Source organism: Anomaloglossus baeobatrachus, chromosome 3, assembly GCF_048569485.1.
Source record: "Anomaloglossus baeobatrachus isolate aAnoBae1 chromosome 3, aAnoBae1.hap1, whole genome shotgun sequence".
Classification (NCBI taxonomy): domain Eukaryota; kingdom Metazoa; phylum Chordata; class Amphibia; order Anura; family Aromobatidae; genus Anomaloglossus; species Anomaloglossus baeobatrachus.
In genome coordinates, this window is record NC_134355.1 from 63,185,466 (window position 1) to 63,203,638 (window position 18,173).

Consider the following 18,173-nt stretch of genomic DNA (forward strand, 5'->3'; position numbering starts at 1 on the left):
GTCCCCATCGAGGAAAAAAAAAAATACCCATTTTGCCAAAAGCTGCGAGTCCTAGGAGTCTGCTTTAAGATCTAAGCCACAGATGAATTTCCGCAGTGGATTTCTGATATTAGCGCCTCCCTTATTTTGTAGTATTTCTGTATTGCCACGACCATATGGGTTGGGTTACATTTTATAAACCTATTATGTTTGCCTTTGTTTTTCCCCCTCCCTTTTCTCGTACAGGTTGCGTGATTCCTCTAAGGAGATAAAAAAAAAATATATATATAAAGTGCACAATTCTCCATACATGGATCAGAGGAACAGTGGTGACCTTCTTTTTTTTTTTTTTCCTTTTCTAGCAGGTTTTGGAAACTAATTCACTTTTCTAAAAGTCAATCTGAGGTTTTTCAAGCCTTTAGAAGATGTCTTAAGTTTTTGAAGTGAACCTCTCCCCCTCCATTTTTATAGTAATTTGTTTTCATTTAGTTCAATAATTCATCAAAGTAAATTTTGCTATTTATGAAGTCCAAACACTAAAAGTGAAAGAAAAAAAAAAAAAAAGTAATTTGATTATTTATCGGGTTCACGCCAAGTGCAAACAGCAGTTAATGTGAGCAGCTGCGTTCCTGTAAGATCCGAGTGATTTAAGGAATTACAATGAGAGGTTCCAGGGTAAAGTTTTAGTTTGCATAAATATAATAACTCTCGGTCGTTAATTGTTCGCTCTGTTTACTTTGCTTGGCAATGAAATTGATGATTTGTTAATTTTTTTTTTTTGTTTTACATGATTTAGGTTTTTTTTTTTCTCATTGACTACTCAGTAATATGAAATGAGACATTCTCCTTCAGTCACTCAGAGAACCTACAATGGGTTGTACAGGGTAAGAAAAACATGGTTGGTTTCTTCCAAAATCAGCGCCTCACACATTGACTGGTTGTATGTGGTATTACATTGTGCTCAGCTTTATTCACTGCAATGGAGCAGAGCTGCAACATCAGGCACAACTGATGCCCAGGTGAGATGCTGATTTTGGGAGAAAGCAACTCTGATTTTCTTATTTTAACATAGAGGAGAACAAAAGCTTTTAAAGTGCAAGAACAAGGTAATAAAGTTTATTATGACACAGGTGACAGTTCATTCATAAGTTAAAATGGAATTAAATCAGAGACAAAATATGACAAACAATACCATGTCATTCCCCTATCCAAGGATGTCTGTATATACATATCTGTACAAACATGAAAATATGCATTTAGATCAATTACACCAAGATAGAGCTCAGTCAGGGATCAGTTCAGTGACATACAGGTGCTGCCACCATTATGTATTGCAGATTGCCCCAAAAAAGTCAATATGGGAGGATCCCAAGGGGATAAGGGGAATGCCAAAAGGTCAGAGGCGATACCTCTGATAACGATAGTGAAAGCAGTCTCAAACAAGCCTCAGACCAGCCCAACGTACGTTTCAAATAGCGATTTTCTTATCATCTTCAGGGGAGAGGTGATTTTTCTTATTTTGTACAACTTTTGTTTTATGCCATTCGAGTGAATCGGCCTAAGCTAGAATACCAGACACGACCTGTCAAATTCTAAAGTTTTTGAGTATGAACACGTTTTTGTTTTGTTTTTTTTTTGTTTTTTTTTCAGGCGGCAGAGACACTGAACGTTTCTAGACATAGCTTCAGGAAAGCGCTGGCGATCTGTCTCTTTCCTAAAGTGGCTTTTGAGTCAAGTTTTCGCGGCGTCTCAGTTATGAGCGCCTTTTCGCTATAATTTCCATTTTAGTAGTGACCTGCTTTCTAGCACAAGATCGGATCACAGTCGCATGACCCTCGGCTCGCAGCAGAGCAGGAGCCAAGGGTTATGAGCATATCGTTTCAGATGCTCTCACATCGGAAGCTATACGCAAGTGGGACTGAGGCCTTTATCAGGGGATTGTCCTGGTAAGATGATGCAATTAGAACACTGAGGCCAGAGTCACACGTGCGATTGACTCTCATCTGCATCACTGGGCACGGCCGCACAATCTCCGGACAGGAGCGGGTCGGTTGCATGTATTTCTATGCAGCCGAGACACTCTTGTCGGGAGAGTGTGCGTGTGTGCCGGGTAATGCCGATGTGAGACTCACACAAGTCACTCGCAAGTGTGACTCCGGCCTAACAATGAGCACCATTCCTTTCCGGCAGCTGGAGAAGCTAGTGTGTGGACTTCCACAATGGTGAGGGAGTTTTAAGGAGGAAGAAACGACATGAACAGACCTGTTACGCTGGTGGCTCCTATTACAGGACCAGTGATATCTGCACCGCCGTGCAGGAGAAAAGGGTGGTCATCCAGCAGTGGCTATATTAAAACCAAAACAACCTACATTTTCACAACTGTTTGGATTAACATTAAAAACTGGGAAAAAACTAAAATCATGGCAGTAGGCGTCCAGATTTCTGATCTACGCATTTCAAGCAAAACGCTCACTTACAGTAATGTTGTTAGTGCTTTTTCCCATAATGCTTCCATATATCTTTGTCACACAGGCGTCGCTCTATAGCCTTGTTTTAAACATGCAGAAGTGCAGATTGAAATGTTTTTGGGATTTGTCCTTATTTATAGAAGCAAATGAGTTTAAAGTCGCTTACTCCTCCCTGAACCTGAAGGCAGATTTCTGATGGCCCCACCTGAACCACCTAAACATAGGTCATCATAGAAACACTTATCGTAATATATAGACAAGCGTATGAGGACCACAGAAAGTACAGGGGTTATACGAGAACAAGATGATTTAATGCTTTTTACATCACAAAAGCAAGATGATAAACTTTTCTCTTTTTGTTTTGAAGTTCTTCACGGTGGTAGAAATATATCAAATTTTACAGGAACAGACATGGTAAGTAAACTTGTCCTTATTCGTCTTGTAAATTTGAGAACATTTCAATTGTACCATTTGTTTCTGCGCTATATCTGATCAGTGTCTGTTTGGATGGGTTATGAATGGATTGTGAACGGTGTCCCATCTTCTGGGCAATGTGGGTGGCCACATGGTGGTGGGACCCCATTCTCGAGACAGAGGTGGGATTTGCCTACGTCAGACAATTATGGCATATTCTGTACAGCACCAACCACTTCTCTGTTCCCAGACTTTCACAGCTTGTTCTGTCCTGCCCTCTAGTTAGGTAGCAATCGAAGACCTGATGCATCACTTTAAATGGAGATCTGGATTAACCCCTTCCTCACTTAGGATGTAATAATACGTCCTACGTCGGGCTTACAGCAGCTACCGGAGCTAGCTTAGGTCACTGCTATTTAACCATTAAAAAGCAGCGGTTACTCGACCTTTAATTGGCGCGATTGTCGGTGCATGTGTGATTCAGCTCCCGCCACGCTCATGGGGGCCAATGTATTTTTATGGCTGCCAGGGACACGCTGAAGACCCCTGCTGCTGCCATCTTTATCAATTTAATCACGTACTGCAATGCAGTATGTAGAACAAGTGATCAACTAACAATCTACTAAAACATAAGATTCCATAAATAAAAAGACATGTAACGTGCCTAAAATGGTGTCAATAGAAATCATATAGGCTCTCCATGAACCAGCAGAGGGAGCTGGAACACCAGGAAAATGCTAGGTAGGTATGCCATCTAGTGGGGAATCATGGCACTTGACTTAGCAAATCAGCAGGGGGAGCCGAAGCCAGGAAAGGGCTGACAGCAATCGTCCACTAGAGGGCACAAGTCTCCCCAGTGGAAGAAGTAGGTGGTGGTACGGGCCGGCGTGAGAAGCAGGAGGTCAACGAGGCACCAGAGGTCAGTCGGAGACAGAGTCTAGGGAGAGCAGAGTCAGGAAACCGAGAGAAAACGTCAAAGACTGGGAGAGCGTGGAAACAGAGTTTTTCTTTGTCGCTCCATTGGGAGACCCAGACAATTGGGTGTATAGCTTCTGCCTCCGGAGGCCACACAAAGTATTACACTTTAAAAGTGTAACCCCTCCCCTCTGCCTATACACCCTCCCGTGCATCATGGGCTCCTCAGTTTTATGCTTTGTGTGGAAGGAGGCACACATCCACTCATGCATTCTCAACTTAGCTATGTCGGTTGGAAGAAAAGAGGGCCCCCACGGGGCCCCCGGCATGTCCCCTTCTCACCCCACTATGTCGGCGGTGTTGTTAAGGTTGAGGTACCCATTGCGGGTACAAAGGCCGGAGCCTCATGCCGTTTTTCCTTCACCATCCCTTAGCGGCTCTGGGAGAAGTGGGATCCTGACCGGTCATCCATTCACTGGGACCGGGCTCCCTCCGCAGCCCCTGTGGGAATCTGCTGGACAGGAGTCTATTCATCCACAGGGACCGGGCCCTGCATCTATATGGTACTCTGTGTCCCCATGGGGATTGTGCATGGAGCACCTTCTTCCCGGACGCTGCAGCAGCTGCTGATTTGTGAAGACCGGCGGACTTCCGCGCCGACCGCGCCTGCTTGTCGGCCGCGGTCTTAAATTTAGTCCCCGGCTTCATCACGGCCTAGTAGCAAAAATCCCGCCCCCGGGCCTGCCTGTCAGGGGTAAGGGCGGGACGGCCGGCCTGACGTTGGCTGTGAGGGCCGGAGCATCCTGTATGTTTCCTCCCCCCTCACTGATCACTGTGGGGACCCCAGATTCCCGCACTTTTATAGCACCGCCCACGGCTCCACTCCTCCCCTGAGAGCTCCGGCAGCCATGTTTTTGGCATTCTGCCGATGGAGGATTATCAGAGAAGAGCTCTGCAGCTCTGGGAGACCTAAGGCAGGGAATCTGGAGGATCACACACTCCGCTTTTTAGCGGTCGGTAAGCCACACCGGTCACCCGGTGCTGGTCCCCCCCAGGGTGCCGGAATAGATACGTATTTATATACATATTTCTGTTCGGTCGGGCTGTATACCCCTTCCCATATACCCTCAGTGATCACTCTCCTAGGAGACAACAGCATGTCGACCACAAGGAGCAAAGGTGCTAAGACACAGGGTTTTTTTTGCGACCTGTACCTCTTGTGCGGCTATGTTACCTGCGGGTTCCACCTACCCTCACTGTGAGCAATGCTCGACCCCTGCTTCGCTTGCTCAGCCGGAGCCTCGGTCACTAGTGGGCCCCTCGGCTCATGTAGACCCCCCTGCTCCCCCTGTCCAGGCGGCAGGGACAGAGTTTGCTGCGTTTGCTGAGAAACTCTCTGAGTCACTTTCACAATCCATGGCTCAGTCTATGGACAAATGGTCTGCCAAGCTGCTAGAAGCCTTGCAGTCCAGACCGGTCCTTACACAGGCCCCGGTCCCCGTTAGCTCGTCGCCTCCAGGCCCCTCTCGGTCCGCGCCGCAGCGCGCTCCCAGGTTGGGCCCTAGGTCCCACGCGGAGGACTCCTGCCCGGACCTCAGTCCCAGACCGACTAAGCGGGCCCGCTGGGAATCTTCCCCGACTTCTTCACGCTGCTCGGGTTCCCAGCTCGAGGACTCTCTGGAGGACGAGGCGGACGTCGTAGCTCAGGGCTCTGAACCTGACGTTGCCCTCAATCTTGATACACCTGAAGGGGACGCCTTAGTAAATGATCTTATCTCGTCCATCAACCAGGTGTTAGATCTGTCTCCCCCGCCTCCACCTGTAGAGGAGTCGGCTTCTCAGCAGGAGAAACACCAGTTTCGGTTCCCCAAGCGTACACTGAGTGCGTTTTTCGATCACTCTAACTTCAGAGATGCTGTCCAGAAGCCCAGAGCGGTTCCGGACAAGCGCTTTACTAAGCGCCTTACTGACACACGTTACCCCTTCCCCTCTGACGTAGTTAAGGGTTGGGCTCAGTGTCTCAAGGTGGATCCTCCAGTCTCTAGATTGGCGGCTAGATCTGTGATATCGGTGGCAGATGGCTCATCGCTAAAGGATGCCACTGACAGGCAAATAGAGCTCCTGGTGAAGTCCATCTATGAGGCCACGGGCGCGTCTTTTGCCCCGGCCTTTGCAGCCGTGTGGGCACTTCAAGCTATCTCAGCTTGTCTGGCTGAGATTAATGCAGTCACACGTAATTCTGCTCTGCAGGTTGCGTCTTTGACCTCTCAAGCTTCAGCTTTTTCTTCCTACGCCATGAACGCAGTCCTAGATTCTGCTAGCCGTACAGCGGTGGCATCCGCTAATTCTGTGGCAGTCCGCAGGGCCATGTGGCTGCGCGAATGGAAGGCAGACTCTGCCTCCAAGAGGTTCTTAACCGGTTTGCCGTTTTCTGGCGACCGATTGTTTGGCGAACGATTGGATGAGATTATTAAGGAATCCAAGGGAAAGGACTCCTCCTTACCCCAGTCCAAACCTAAGAGACCTCAGCAACGAAAAATTCAATCGAGGTTTCGGTCCTTTCGTCCCTCCGCCAAGTCCCAATCCGCTTCGTCCAGCAGGCCGGAGAAAGGCCAGAGGAACTCCTATGCGTGGTGGTCCAAGTCACGCCCCCAAAAGGCCGCAGGAGGCACTGCTTCCAAGGCGGCCTCCTCATGACTCTCGGCATCCCCGAACCGCATCCTCGGTAGGTGGCAGGCTCTCCCGCTTTTGCGACGCCTGGTGGCCACATGTTCAAGACCGATGGGTGAGAGACATTCTGTCTCACGGTTACAGGATAGAGTTCAGCTCTCGTCCTCGGACTCGTTTCTTCAGAACCTCTCCGCCTTCCGCTCGGGCCGACGCACTTTTTCAGGCAGTGGTCACTCTGAAGACAGAGGGAGTTGTGATCCCTGTTCCCCCTCAGGAACATGGTCGCGGCTTTTACTCCAACTTGTTCGTGGTGCCAAAGAAGGACGGATCATTCCGTCCCGTTCTGGACCTCAAACTGCTCAACAGACATGTGAGCACCAGACGGTTTCGGATGGAATCTCTCCGCTCGGTCATCGCCTCGATGTCACAAGGAGACTTCCTAGCATCGATCGACATCAAGGATGCTTATCTCCATGTGCCGATCGCACCCGAACATCAACGCTTCTTGCGTTTCGCCATCGGGGACGAACACCTTCAGTTCGTGGCATTGCCTTTCGGCCTGGCGACAGCCCCACGGGTGTTCACCAAAGTCATGGCATCCGTTGTGGCGGTCCTACACTCTCTGGGCCACTCGGTGATTCCCTACTTAGACGATCTCCTAGTCAGGGCACCTTCTCGGGTGGCGTGTCAACACAGCCTTACAGTCGCTCTGGCGACTCTCCAACAGTTCGGATGGATAATTAACTTCCCAAAATCCCAGTTGACACCGACCCAATCACTGACTTACCTCGGGATGGAGTTTCATACACAGTCAGCGGTAGTCAAGCTACCGCTGGACAAACAGCTTTCCCTGCAGGCAGGGGTGCAATCTCTTCTTCGGGGTCCGTCATACCCTTTGAGGCGCCTCATGCACTTCCTGGGGAAGATGGTGGCAGCGATGGAGGCAGTGCCGTTCGCACAATTCCATCTGCGGCCACTCCAATAGGACATTCTCCGCAAATGGGACAGGAGGTCGACTTCCCTCGACAGGAACGTCTCTCTGTCCCTTGCAATCAAGACGTCTCTTCAGTGGTGGCTCCTTCCCAATTCTCTATCGCGAGGAAGATCCTTCCTACCCCCAACCTGGGCTGTGGTCACCACGGACGCGAGCCTGTCAGGGTTGGGAGCGGTTTTCCTCCACCACAGGGCTCAGGGAAACTGGACTCCGACAGAGTCCTCCCTTCAGATCAATGTTCTGGAGATAAGGGCAGTGTATCTAGCCCTATTGGCCTTCCATCGGTGGCTGGAGGGCAGACAGATCCGTATACAGTCGGACAACGCCAGGGCCGTCGCATACATCAACCATCAGGGCGGCACGCGCAGTCGTCAGGCCTTCCAGGAAGTCAGGCGGATTCTGCAGTGGGTGGAAGCCACAGCCTCCACGATCTCCGCAGTTAACATCCCGGGCGTAGAATACTGGGAAGCAGATTTTCTCAGTCGTCAGGGCATGGACGCGGGGGAATGGTCTCTGCACCCAGACGTGTTTCGAGAGATCTGTCGCCGCTGGGGAACGCCGGACGTCGATCTCATGGCGTCACGACACAACAACAAGGTCCCGGCCTTCATGGCACGGTCTCAGGATCACAGAGCTCTGGCGGCGGACGCATTAGTTCAGGATTGGTCGCAGTTTCGACTGCCTTATGTATTTCCTCCTCTGGCGATGCTGCCCAGAGTGTTGCGCAAGATCAGCTCCGACTGTCGTCGCGCCATTCTCGTCGCTCCAGATTGGCCGAGGCGATCGTGGTACCCGGATCTGTGGCATCTCACGGTGGGTCAACCGTGGGCACTTCCAGACCGCCCAGACTTGCTGTCACAAGGGCCGTTTTTCCATCTGAATTCTGTGGCCCTCAACCTGACTGTGTGGCCATTGAGTCCTGGCTCCTAGCGTCTTCAGGATTATCTCAGGATGTGATTGCCACTATGAGACAGACCAGGAAACCAACGTCCGCCAAGATCTATTACAGATCTTGGCGGATCTTCTTATCCTGGTGCTCTGATAATGGTTTTTCTCCCTGGCCGTTTGCCTTACCCACTTTTCTTTCATTCCTTCAATCCGGAATGGACAAGGGTTTGTCACTCGGCTCTCTCAAGGGACAAGTATCGGCGCTCTCCGTATTTTTTCAAAAGCGCCTGGCCAGGCTTCCGCAGGTCCGCACGTTCCTGCAGGGAGTTTGCCCCATAGTCCCACCTTACAAGCGTCCGCTGGAACCCTGGGACCTTAACAGGGTGCTAACGGCTCTTCAGAAACCACCTTTCGAGCCGCTGCGGGATGTCTCTTTATCACGTCTTTCGCAGAAGGTGGCATTTCTAGTGGCAGTTACATCACTCCGAAGAGTGTCGAAGCTTGCAGCGCTGTCATGCAAAGCCCCCTTCCTGGTTTTTCACCAGGATAAGGTGGTTCTGCGTCCTGTCCCGGAATTTCTCCCTAAGGTGGTATCCCCTTTTCATCTCAATCAGGATATCTCCTTGCCTTCATTTTGCCCTAATCCAATTCACCAATGTGAAAAGGATTTGCACTCTTTGGATCTGGTGAGAGCACTACGGTTCTACGTGTCTCGCACGGCGCCCCTGCGTCGTTCAGATGCGCTCTTTGTCCTTGTCGCTGGCCAGCGTAAGGGCTCTCAGGCCTCCAAGTCAACCTTGGCTCGGTGGATCAAGGAACCGATTCTTGAAGCCTACCGTTCTTCTGGGCTTCTGCTTCCTTCAGGGCTGAAAGCCCATTCTACCAGAGCCGTGGGTGCGTCCTGGGCATTGCGGCACCGGGCTACGGCTCAGCAGGTGTGTCAGGCAGCTACCTGGTCTAGTCTGCACACTTTCATGAAACACTATCAGGTGCATACCTATGCTTCGGCAGACGCCAGTCTAGGTAGGCGAGTCCTTCAGGCGGCGGTTGCCCACCTGTAAGAGGGGGCCGTTTCGGCTCTTTTTATCGAGGTATTCTTTTACCCACCCAGGGACTGCTTTTGGACGTCCCAATTGTCTGGGTCTCCCAATGGAGCGACAAAGAAGGGAATTTTGTTTACTTACCGTAAATTCCTTTTCTTCTAGCTCCTATTGGGAGACCCAGCACCCGCCCCTGTGCCCTTCGGGCTGGTTGTTCTTTTGTGTACACATGTTGTTCATGTTGAATTGTTCTTTTGGTTCATGGTTTTCAGTTCTCCGAACATCCTTCGGATTGAATTTACCTTAGACCAATTTATAAGTTTCCTCCTTCCTGCTTTTGCACCAAAACTGAGGAGCCCGTGATGCACGGGAGGGTGTATAGGCAGAGGGGAGGGGTTACAAAGTGTAATACTTTTGTGTGGCCTCCGGAGGCAGAAGCTATACACCCAATTGTCTGGGTCTCCCAATAGGAGCTAGAAGAAAAGGAATTTACGGTAAGTAAACAAAATTCCCTTCATTGACTAGCCAAAATCGGTAACCGGGAGAGCAGGTAATCGCAGGGAGTACCGGAGGACGGAACAAAAAGAGGAGGGAAGATGGGAGTCAGAGATGAACAGAGGCGGTCAGGACGGAAAGCAGAGGGGACGGAAAGTCAGGATGGGAGGCAGGGAGAACGTACAGAGTCGGGACAGGAGGCGCGGGGAGCAGACACAGTCAGGATGTGATGCAGGGAGGAGGAATGTAGTCGGGACGGGAGGCAGGATCAGAACTTACAGGTACCAGTGGCACACTGCAGAGCAAAATAATAACTGGCACCACATGAACGGAAGTTTCCTGAAGATAAGGTGCCGTGATCCTGGGAACGAGGCACGAAGGGGGGCCCCTTTCCCCAACCACGCTCCAGGAAACACTGACAGCCGGGGTCATGACACCCTTCAGATCCATCAGCTAAAAATAAAGTTAAGGCTCTCGAAAATGGCAAATTATTTCTTTTTTTTTTTTTTTAACAAATTTCAGATTTTTTTTTACTATTTACAAACTATATATATTATATATATATATTTATTATATATATATATATAATAAAAACTCTAGAAGAGTTTGGTATTACCGTAATCACACTAACCTGAGGGATTACCGTGCGTTGTCTAGTCTTTTTTTTTCTTTTTTTTTTTTTTTACGCGCACATGAACACTGTAAAAACAAAACCTGAAAAACAATGGTGTGATTGCACTTGTTTTGGTTTTTCTCCCACATGTAGAATTTTTCCCTTTTTCCAGTTCATTGGTAAAATGAATTGTATAATTCAAAGCTCCAACTTGTCAGCAAAAAAAATCATCATGAAACGTCCATGTTGACAGAAAAATGAAAAGCGAATGGCTTATTTAAGAACTGGAGGAAAACAAACTAACCTAAGGTTAAAAATGAAAATTGTCCACAATTGGGGAGGGGTTTAAAAAAACAAACAAAAATAAACACCATTTTCCGTTACGCTAAGCTGCAACTTCTTGTTAGCAATGAGTGTGGATCTCTGCACCCTGACACCCCACCCCTCTCCATCACCATTCAGTCAAAACTTCTGATGTTTTATTTTGGGTTTTTTTTGGTGAGGGAAGTGCATTTACTCTCCCTCCAGCCGTGTCTGTAAACACGATCTATTACAGGTGATCGCCTTATTGAAAAATTACAGCTGGAACCTTTTAAGAGTGTGAATTATGGCTGCAAAAGGGTTAAAATCTGCAACCCCTCGGTCATTCTTCCTCTGTATGTACATCAGCGAGCTCTGACATAAATAATCCTTTTGCGGCTCGACTTATTGGCACAGAGCTATAGAGATTTTAAGCTTTTACTTTCAGAGCACTCTGTGGATAAAGTGTGAAATGACAGCGATTTAGTGGTATATAAGCAGGTGATTGATAAAAGCATGCCGGAGAGCTGCATCCATATTATATCCATTTGTACTATGCGCCGTAAACCTTTCTATGCTTGAAGAACATTTTACCCAAAAAAACCCCCCCAAAAAAATCACCTGTCATTCTTTTAAGTCATTGGAGCTTCCAAACCTGCCTAGTAATGGAGTCTTTCGGGATAGGCAGGATTTAGTGCCGATTTAACATTCAGGATAGAGGGAAATCTGCCTGGAACCCATGTGGGAGAAGCGGAGTTCCTTCTTATGAAGTTCTAGTGTTTTTTGTGGTTGGTTTGCTGTTAGATAACCTCAGACCTGGGATCTGACGGGACTCATTCAGATTAATCCGCCTTACCTGTCATGGCTCTGTTAGTGTTATTCCTGTGTTCCACACTCTGGCGTACAGGGGGTAAGCTACACACTTAGGAATTACGCTTTAAGGATAAGGTACATGCTAAGCTCCGTATCAAGTAATATCCTATTATTTTCACATTCAGAGTTGAACAAAAAGATTTGCAGACCTCTGCTCTGGCGGCCATGTTCATAGTCCCAGGAGTCCATACCAGGGCAGTGCGGACCTCCTCCTACCTGGTCACATCTTTGGTACCTCTCCTGATTAGTAAGCCTAGTGTGATGTCATGGGTTCTGCTGGGCGTACTAATCGGACGAGACACGATAGATGCTGGCAGATAGTAGGAGGTTTGTATTGCTCAAGTCCAGTGCTGGACCAGAGTCCTTTTGACTTTTCACGCAACTCTACACATTCAAAAAGGTCACATACATGGAGAATATTCCGTACAGCATAATCCAAAGTGTAAAGTGACTTGATATGTGAAATCCGTATAATGACAGTGTGCGCAGCAGATGCCATCTCCATTATCATTCTTTGTAATGCAAAGGTTGAAAATGTGCGGTGAATATGCAACATTTCCCAACAAGAATAAAGTAATTTGCAGTGGGTTTTTTTTGTTATTGTTTTTTTAACTGCATTTTCTTTTATGCTGCTGGTAATTTGTGCTACTGGGGATAACCTCAGAAAAGAATCAGTCTCTCCTTCCTCTTCTTGCAGCTGCCAGTGCATCACTTTGTGCTACTGGGGAAAACCTCAGGAATCAGTCCCCTTCCCCCTTCTTGCAGCTGCCAGTGCATCACTTTATGCTATTGGGGAAAACCTCAGGAATCAGTCTCCTTCCCCCTTCTTGCAGCTGCCAGTGAATCACTTTGTGCTACTGGGGAAAACCTCAGGAATCAGTCCCCTTCCCCCTTCTTGCAGCTGCCAGTGCATCACTTTGTGCTACTGGGGAAAACCTCAGGAATCAGTCCCCTTCCCCTTCTAGCAGCTGACAATGCATCACTCCCTTTACGGAAGGAGCCTTCTCAAATGTACTGCGAGCTACTACAGAGACTCTGCTCTTCTCCAGACGATCAGGACAGTAGTCTTTCTTTTGGCTGCAGTGATTAGAGGATAACTGTGTGTATACGTGGAGTGGAGCGTGAGCATGTGTGCCCACCAATATGGAGCCCAGTAGTTGGACATCCACATTGCTTTTCACTTTGAAAACTATTTAATGTTGGGACAAAACCTTTAATCCTATATTGCAATATTTTTTTCAGAGCTCAACTGGATCAAGTTCGTTCACTTTTCCGCCTGGAATCACATATCCCATTCACTTACCAGCTGGGATGACCGTACAGACAGCATCAGGTTAGTTGGGAAATAGTTGTAGTTTTATTTCATGCTGTACTAGTTTGGTTTATTGTAGATAATTTCTAATATTAATGAACATTATCTTATCTACCCTGGAGGAGTTTCACTCTCGGCAGCTATTATTGTTTTCTATCTTCCAGTTATTGTCTTACCTGTCCTTCTGGCGTTGCTTCTGGTATTTCTACTGAAAATGTATTAGTGAATTGACAGCTCAGTGTTACCAATACCCACTATGAATGACGTGTTTCACTAGTAAAAAGAATTCTGGACTCACCGCATATACTGTGATCATTCCACTGCTAGCTGGCAGCTCATAGGAAGAAAAAAAAAACGAAGAAAGTGAGCTGGCACTTGTAAGAAGATTAAAAATTTGGCTTCGTTTTATTCGTGCGTTTATTTACAAAGTTACTTGTATGGCTCTATATTATGCCTCTGGCACATTTCCAGTATGACATTCGCCCTTGTTTCCACCTGACTGCAAATAAACGTCTGCTGTTGCTTTGTCAAGCGCAATCGTTTGTTGACGGTCAGCGGTCGGGCTGGGATCGAGAGCCCCAGAGTCGGGATTCCGGTGCAGAATGTAAGTTCTGACCGGCGACATAATCATGACCTGATTTGTCTCAGGTCCAAATGATTTTATCCCTGTCCTATCTTCTAGATGCCACAATCAAGAGATCATAGCATATGGAGGTTTGTGAGAGGGAGTGGGGAAAAAAAGAGGCTGCAATTGTCTGACCATTTAATCAGCCGTGCCACACGACTACTGATCTACGGATTGCCATATCCGGAGTCGGACGCATTAATACCCCTCATATAGGGCAAATGGTATCTACCTTTTGAGGGGTTTTGTCTTCCTCTGGATGAACCTGCTAGGTTAAGGCTACATGTACTCTTGTCTTCTTTCATACTTCGAAATTAAAACGATGGTTACATTTTATACCATGAATAAAAAGTACACAATATAAAAAGAAACTTTATGATATACCTTATCATTCATTCTCAAAGAACTCACTTCATGGTGAAAAGTTTGTCTTCAGTAAATACAGACGTTCCCATTACCATGATAGGAGATGATGGTTTCTACCGATGAGATTCTGGAGAAGAGTGGGGTTAGGAGGAGGGATGAGTAGGGATGGGCGAACCCCACCCCCCCCCCCACCCCCCCGATGTTCGGTGTTTGGGAGACTCGCCCGAACGTTTTGTAAAGTTCAGGTTCTGATATAACGCGAACTTGCATCCGAACACCGAACTTGGACTTTACAGTTGTGTTGGGCGGGGGAGGCTGTAAAATAAAGAACACAGTTCATAATAAACAATGTCATTATACTTACAGGTCCCGGGACGCGTCCTGCAGACTCTGTCTCCCGCCGCTTCTCCTTCCGATCATCGCTCTGCCCTCCCGGCAACCAGCACTGATGATAGGACCTTCCGTGACGTCATAGCATGTGACCAGTCCCGTGTGCATTATCTCATTGGCTACAGACTGGTCACATGGATATGACATCATGCTAGGTCCTGTCAGTGCATCTCTCCGGTACGCGGTGCTCGTTCGAGCATCTCCGTGTACCGGCGAGATGCTCTGGCAGATGTTCGGCTCTTTACAGAGTCAGCCCACATGAAGGGACTGGCTGCCACCGCCGGTAAATAGCGGCACCGGGAATCAGGTGATCAGAGATCACCGTTGCTATAGTAACCCGCCTGTCAGGTTACTTTTGCAACAGTGGCAGCGGTGACGTCACCGCTTACCAACCCACAGCCTCTGCTTATTAGTTATTAGACTGCACGGGGGAGGAGGAGCGTCTTCCTCCCCTGTGCTGTCTGATGTAGCAGAGCTGCATGGGTTGAAGGAGAAAGAAAAAAGAAGACCAGGATCGTGGAGGGGTGAGAGGGAGTAATAAACATGGAGTCTCTAAGTGTGCATTTATTTCTATTAAAGTATTTTTTCTCTGTGTGGTGTCTTTATTTTTTTGAACTCTTTATTGGAGATTCTTAATGGCCGGGTCAAACTTGCCTGACATTATGAATCTCTGGCTTAATTCTAGCGAGTAAAACAAAGCTTGTATTAGCCCCTTATTACCCAGCGAGCCACCCAGCATCAGGGCCGCTGGAAGAGTTGGATACAGCACCAGAAGATGGCACTTCTATGAAAGAGACATTTTTTGGGATGGCTACGGACTGCAATTCACAGCGGAATTCCAACCCCCAGCTGCCTAGTTGTACCTGGCTGGTCACAAAAGTGGGCAAAGCCTACGTGGTTTTTTTTTTTTTAATTATTTCATGAAATGAATAATTAAAAAAGTGCTTCCCTATATTTTTAGTTCCCAGCCGGGTACAAATAGGCAGATGGGGGTTGGGGCCAGCCTGTACCTGCCTGCTTTACCTGGCTACCATACAAAAATATGGCGAAACCCACGTTTTGTTTTTTTTTCTTTGTTTACTTTTTTGGCAAAAAACTTCTGCCTGGCGTTACCTTGGCTGGCAATCAAAATACAGGGAAGGACATTATTTTTTTTTATTTAAAAAAATTTAAAAAAAATGCGTGGGCTCCAGCTATATTTTGATCGCCAGTCAGGTAAAGCCAGGCAGCAGGGGGCTGGGATTCTCTGCAGCCCGCCGCCGCCCCTGGAAATGGTGCATTTTTTCTTAGCGCCATTTCCAGGCGCTTTACTCCGCTCCTCCAGCAGCCCTGATGGCGGTGGCACGCTGGGTAATAAAGGGGTTAATACCAGTTTTGTATTCTCAGATGGTTCTAAGCCCGAAATTCATGGTGTCACACCAAAATAGACATGGCCACCATGAATTTCTAGGAATCAGTAAAAAACAACACAACAGAGAATTATTTTTTATTAGAAATAAAACAAAAAAACATTTAGAGACTCCACTTTTATTATAACAAAAAAAAAAATCCTTAGTCCGACGTAATCCACAGGGTCAGCAATGTCAGCTTCATCACTCTGCACTGACAGTCTATGCACAGTGAGGAGCAAAGGACAAAGTCAACTCTGCTTCATCTTGTGCACACACAGTCTATGCACAGTGAGAAGCACAGAGAGCCATGTCAGCCTGCTGCATCGTTCTGGACATAGCGATGTAGCAGAGGCTGACAGTGAGGGGATGATTGCACTTGCGCCTCGCAGTGCATCACCACACTCTCCCGACAGCAGCGCCTCAGCTGTGGAAATACATGCAGCTGACCCGCTGCCGTCGGGAAATTGTGCGCCGTGATGGATGACACTCGCATCACGGAGCGCCAGGACCTGTGATGACGTCATACTTGCCTGACCAATGAGGTAATACAACATTCACGTGACTAGTCTCATGGGTATGACGTCACGGTAGGTCCTTTTAGCCAGAGGTGCTTACCGGGGGCACAGCAATGATCGGACTGACGCGTTAGCAGAAGCGCTGGGAAGCAGTGTCTTAAGGACACGTCGCCGGATCTGTGACTATGATCAGAATGTTTTATTCAATAACGTGCTTTTTTTTTTATATATATATAACAGCCCCTGGACCCAAACTGTAACACGAACGTCTCAGAAAGCTCGTGTTCGTGTGCATGAATACCATGTGTTCGGTACGGACACCGAACTTTACAGTTCGGGTTCGCACATCCCTAGGGAAGAGCTCTGAGTATATGATGGGAATTTTGAGTTAAAGCGCCACTCGAGTGCTGAAAGAAAATGCTGGAGTGGTGCTTTAAACAAATACACATCACCTAATCTGCTTCATCCAATAAACATTCAAGTTTATACAGCTTTGAGTTTGAAAATGATGATACAGGAAAAATGCTTATGTGAATAAGTGTCCACATAGTTTATTTGGTTGACTGCAGCAAAATTTGCAGAGAAACTAAACCCAGAATGTTCTTGCCCCGATCACATGAATTGTGCTTTAATAAAAAGTGTCTGGTGATTTTTCATTAAAAAATTTTGAGCCCAGCATACCTCCGACTCATTGCATTACATGAAAATATTCTGGAGGTATGGAAAGAGCCGGGTGAGTGTGCCGACCATGCAGACTTATTTCCAGCTAGGGGGAAAAATCAGTAATCCTAATCTAATTACAGAAGTGACTATCATTTAGGCCTGTGTTCACACAATCCTCCTCTGCCCACTCCGCCCTTTATCAAGGGCTTCTTCTATATTCATGAATACCGTAACTGTTTTCTGACATTCCCAGACTCATCAGTGAAGGAATATTTAACTTTGAACTCAATTTGACTTCTTTTTTGACCTTTTTATTAGATATCGGTATTGCGTCTGTCAATAAAACATGGACAATGGTAAACCATGCCAAAAAGTTTGTCATAATATATAATTTGATATTTTAATCTTCATTTTCCTGATTCACATCAATGGATATTGTGGAGACACGGGGCTCAGTGGGTGCTCTTGTCCGCTGGCCCAGCCGCCTTTAGAAAGACAGCGTGGCTAAGGACTCATCCCCAACTGAACTCACGACCTCCTTAACCATGGGCGGAACACTACTCAGACAACACAGGGTGAGGGAATCACAATATTAACACTTTATTGGATCCCCAAAATATTAACGGCACATAGCACATAACCAGCAAAACACACAAATGTAACAGGCAACAGAGTCTCACCCTTCTGCTGGCTCACCAGGGATTAGAATGTCCATGCTTCAGAGCTTCCAGGGCCACTTACTCTAATCCAGCAGCACCCCGCTTTCGGCGGGCACCCACCGAGAATGGAATAATGCCAGATTTAGGAAGCTGGCTGAGGTCCGCAAAGTCTGTAGCCAGGTGACTGGATTGTCCCAACCTGGATTTCCTCCTTAAGTAGTCTTTGGTATGATGATATATTCCTGGTCGCCGGAGTCGAAATCCCTAGACTGTGGATATGGTCTCCAATCGGAATCGAAGTCCCTAGATTGAAGCCATGTAGCCAAGTGATCCTCTAGTCGGAGCCAAAGTCCCTTTTATAGCCATAGCCTTCCCTTTGGATATACTGTGCCCTCAGCGGATAGGTTGTACAAGGTTGCTTCTCTTATTGGATGAATTTCAAGCTGCATGGATAATCATTTAAATGATTTGGATAGAAAGACTGAGGATATGTACATGTGGTCTGCAAGTCACAGACTAAACAATGGCTACTAAGGTAATTTACATTAGATTAGCAATACACCACTACATTACAATGATTGCTCCAAAGGTTCTGGTCCCAAA

The 18,173-nt window shown here is 47.3% G+C and overlaps 1 protein-coding gene across 1 annotated transcript in view; it reads left to right on the forward strand.

Annotated features, from left to right (window-relative positions):
• Window positions 1-18,173, forward strand: part of GTF2A1L (general transcription factor IIA subunit 1 like) — a 136,880-nt gene that overhangs the window by 51,536 nt on the left and 67,171 nt on the right. Inside the window, exons 4-5 of the mRNA XM_075339217.1 lie at window positions 2,815-2,861; window positions 12,892-12,982. Of these exons, the coding sequence (XP_075195332.1) occupies window positions 2,815-2,861; window positions 12,892-12,982 (138 nt within the window). The remainder of the gene's footprint in view (window positions 1-2,814; window positions 2,862-12,891; window positions 12,983-18,173) is intronic.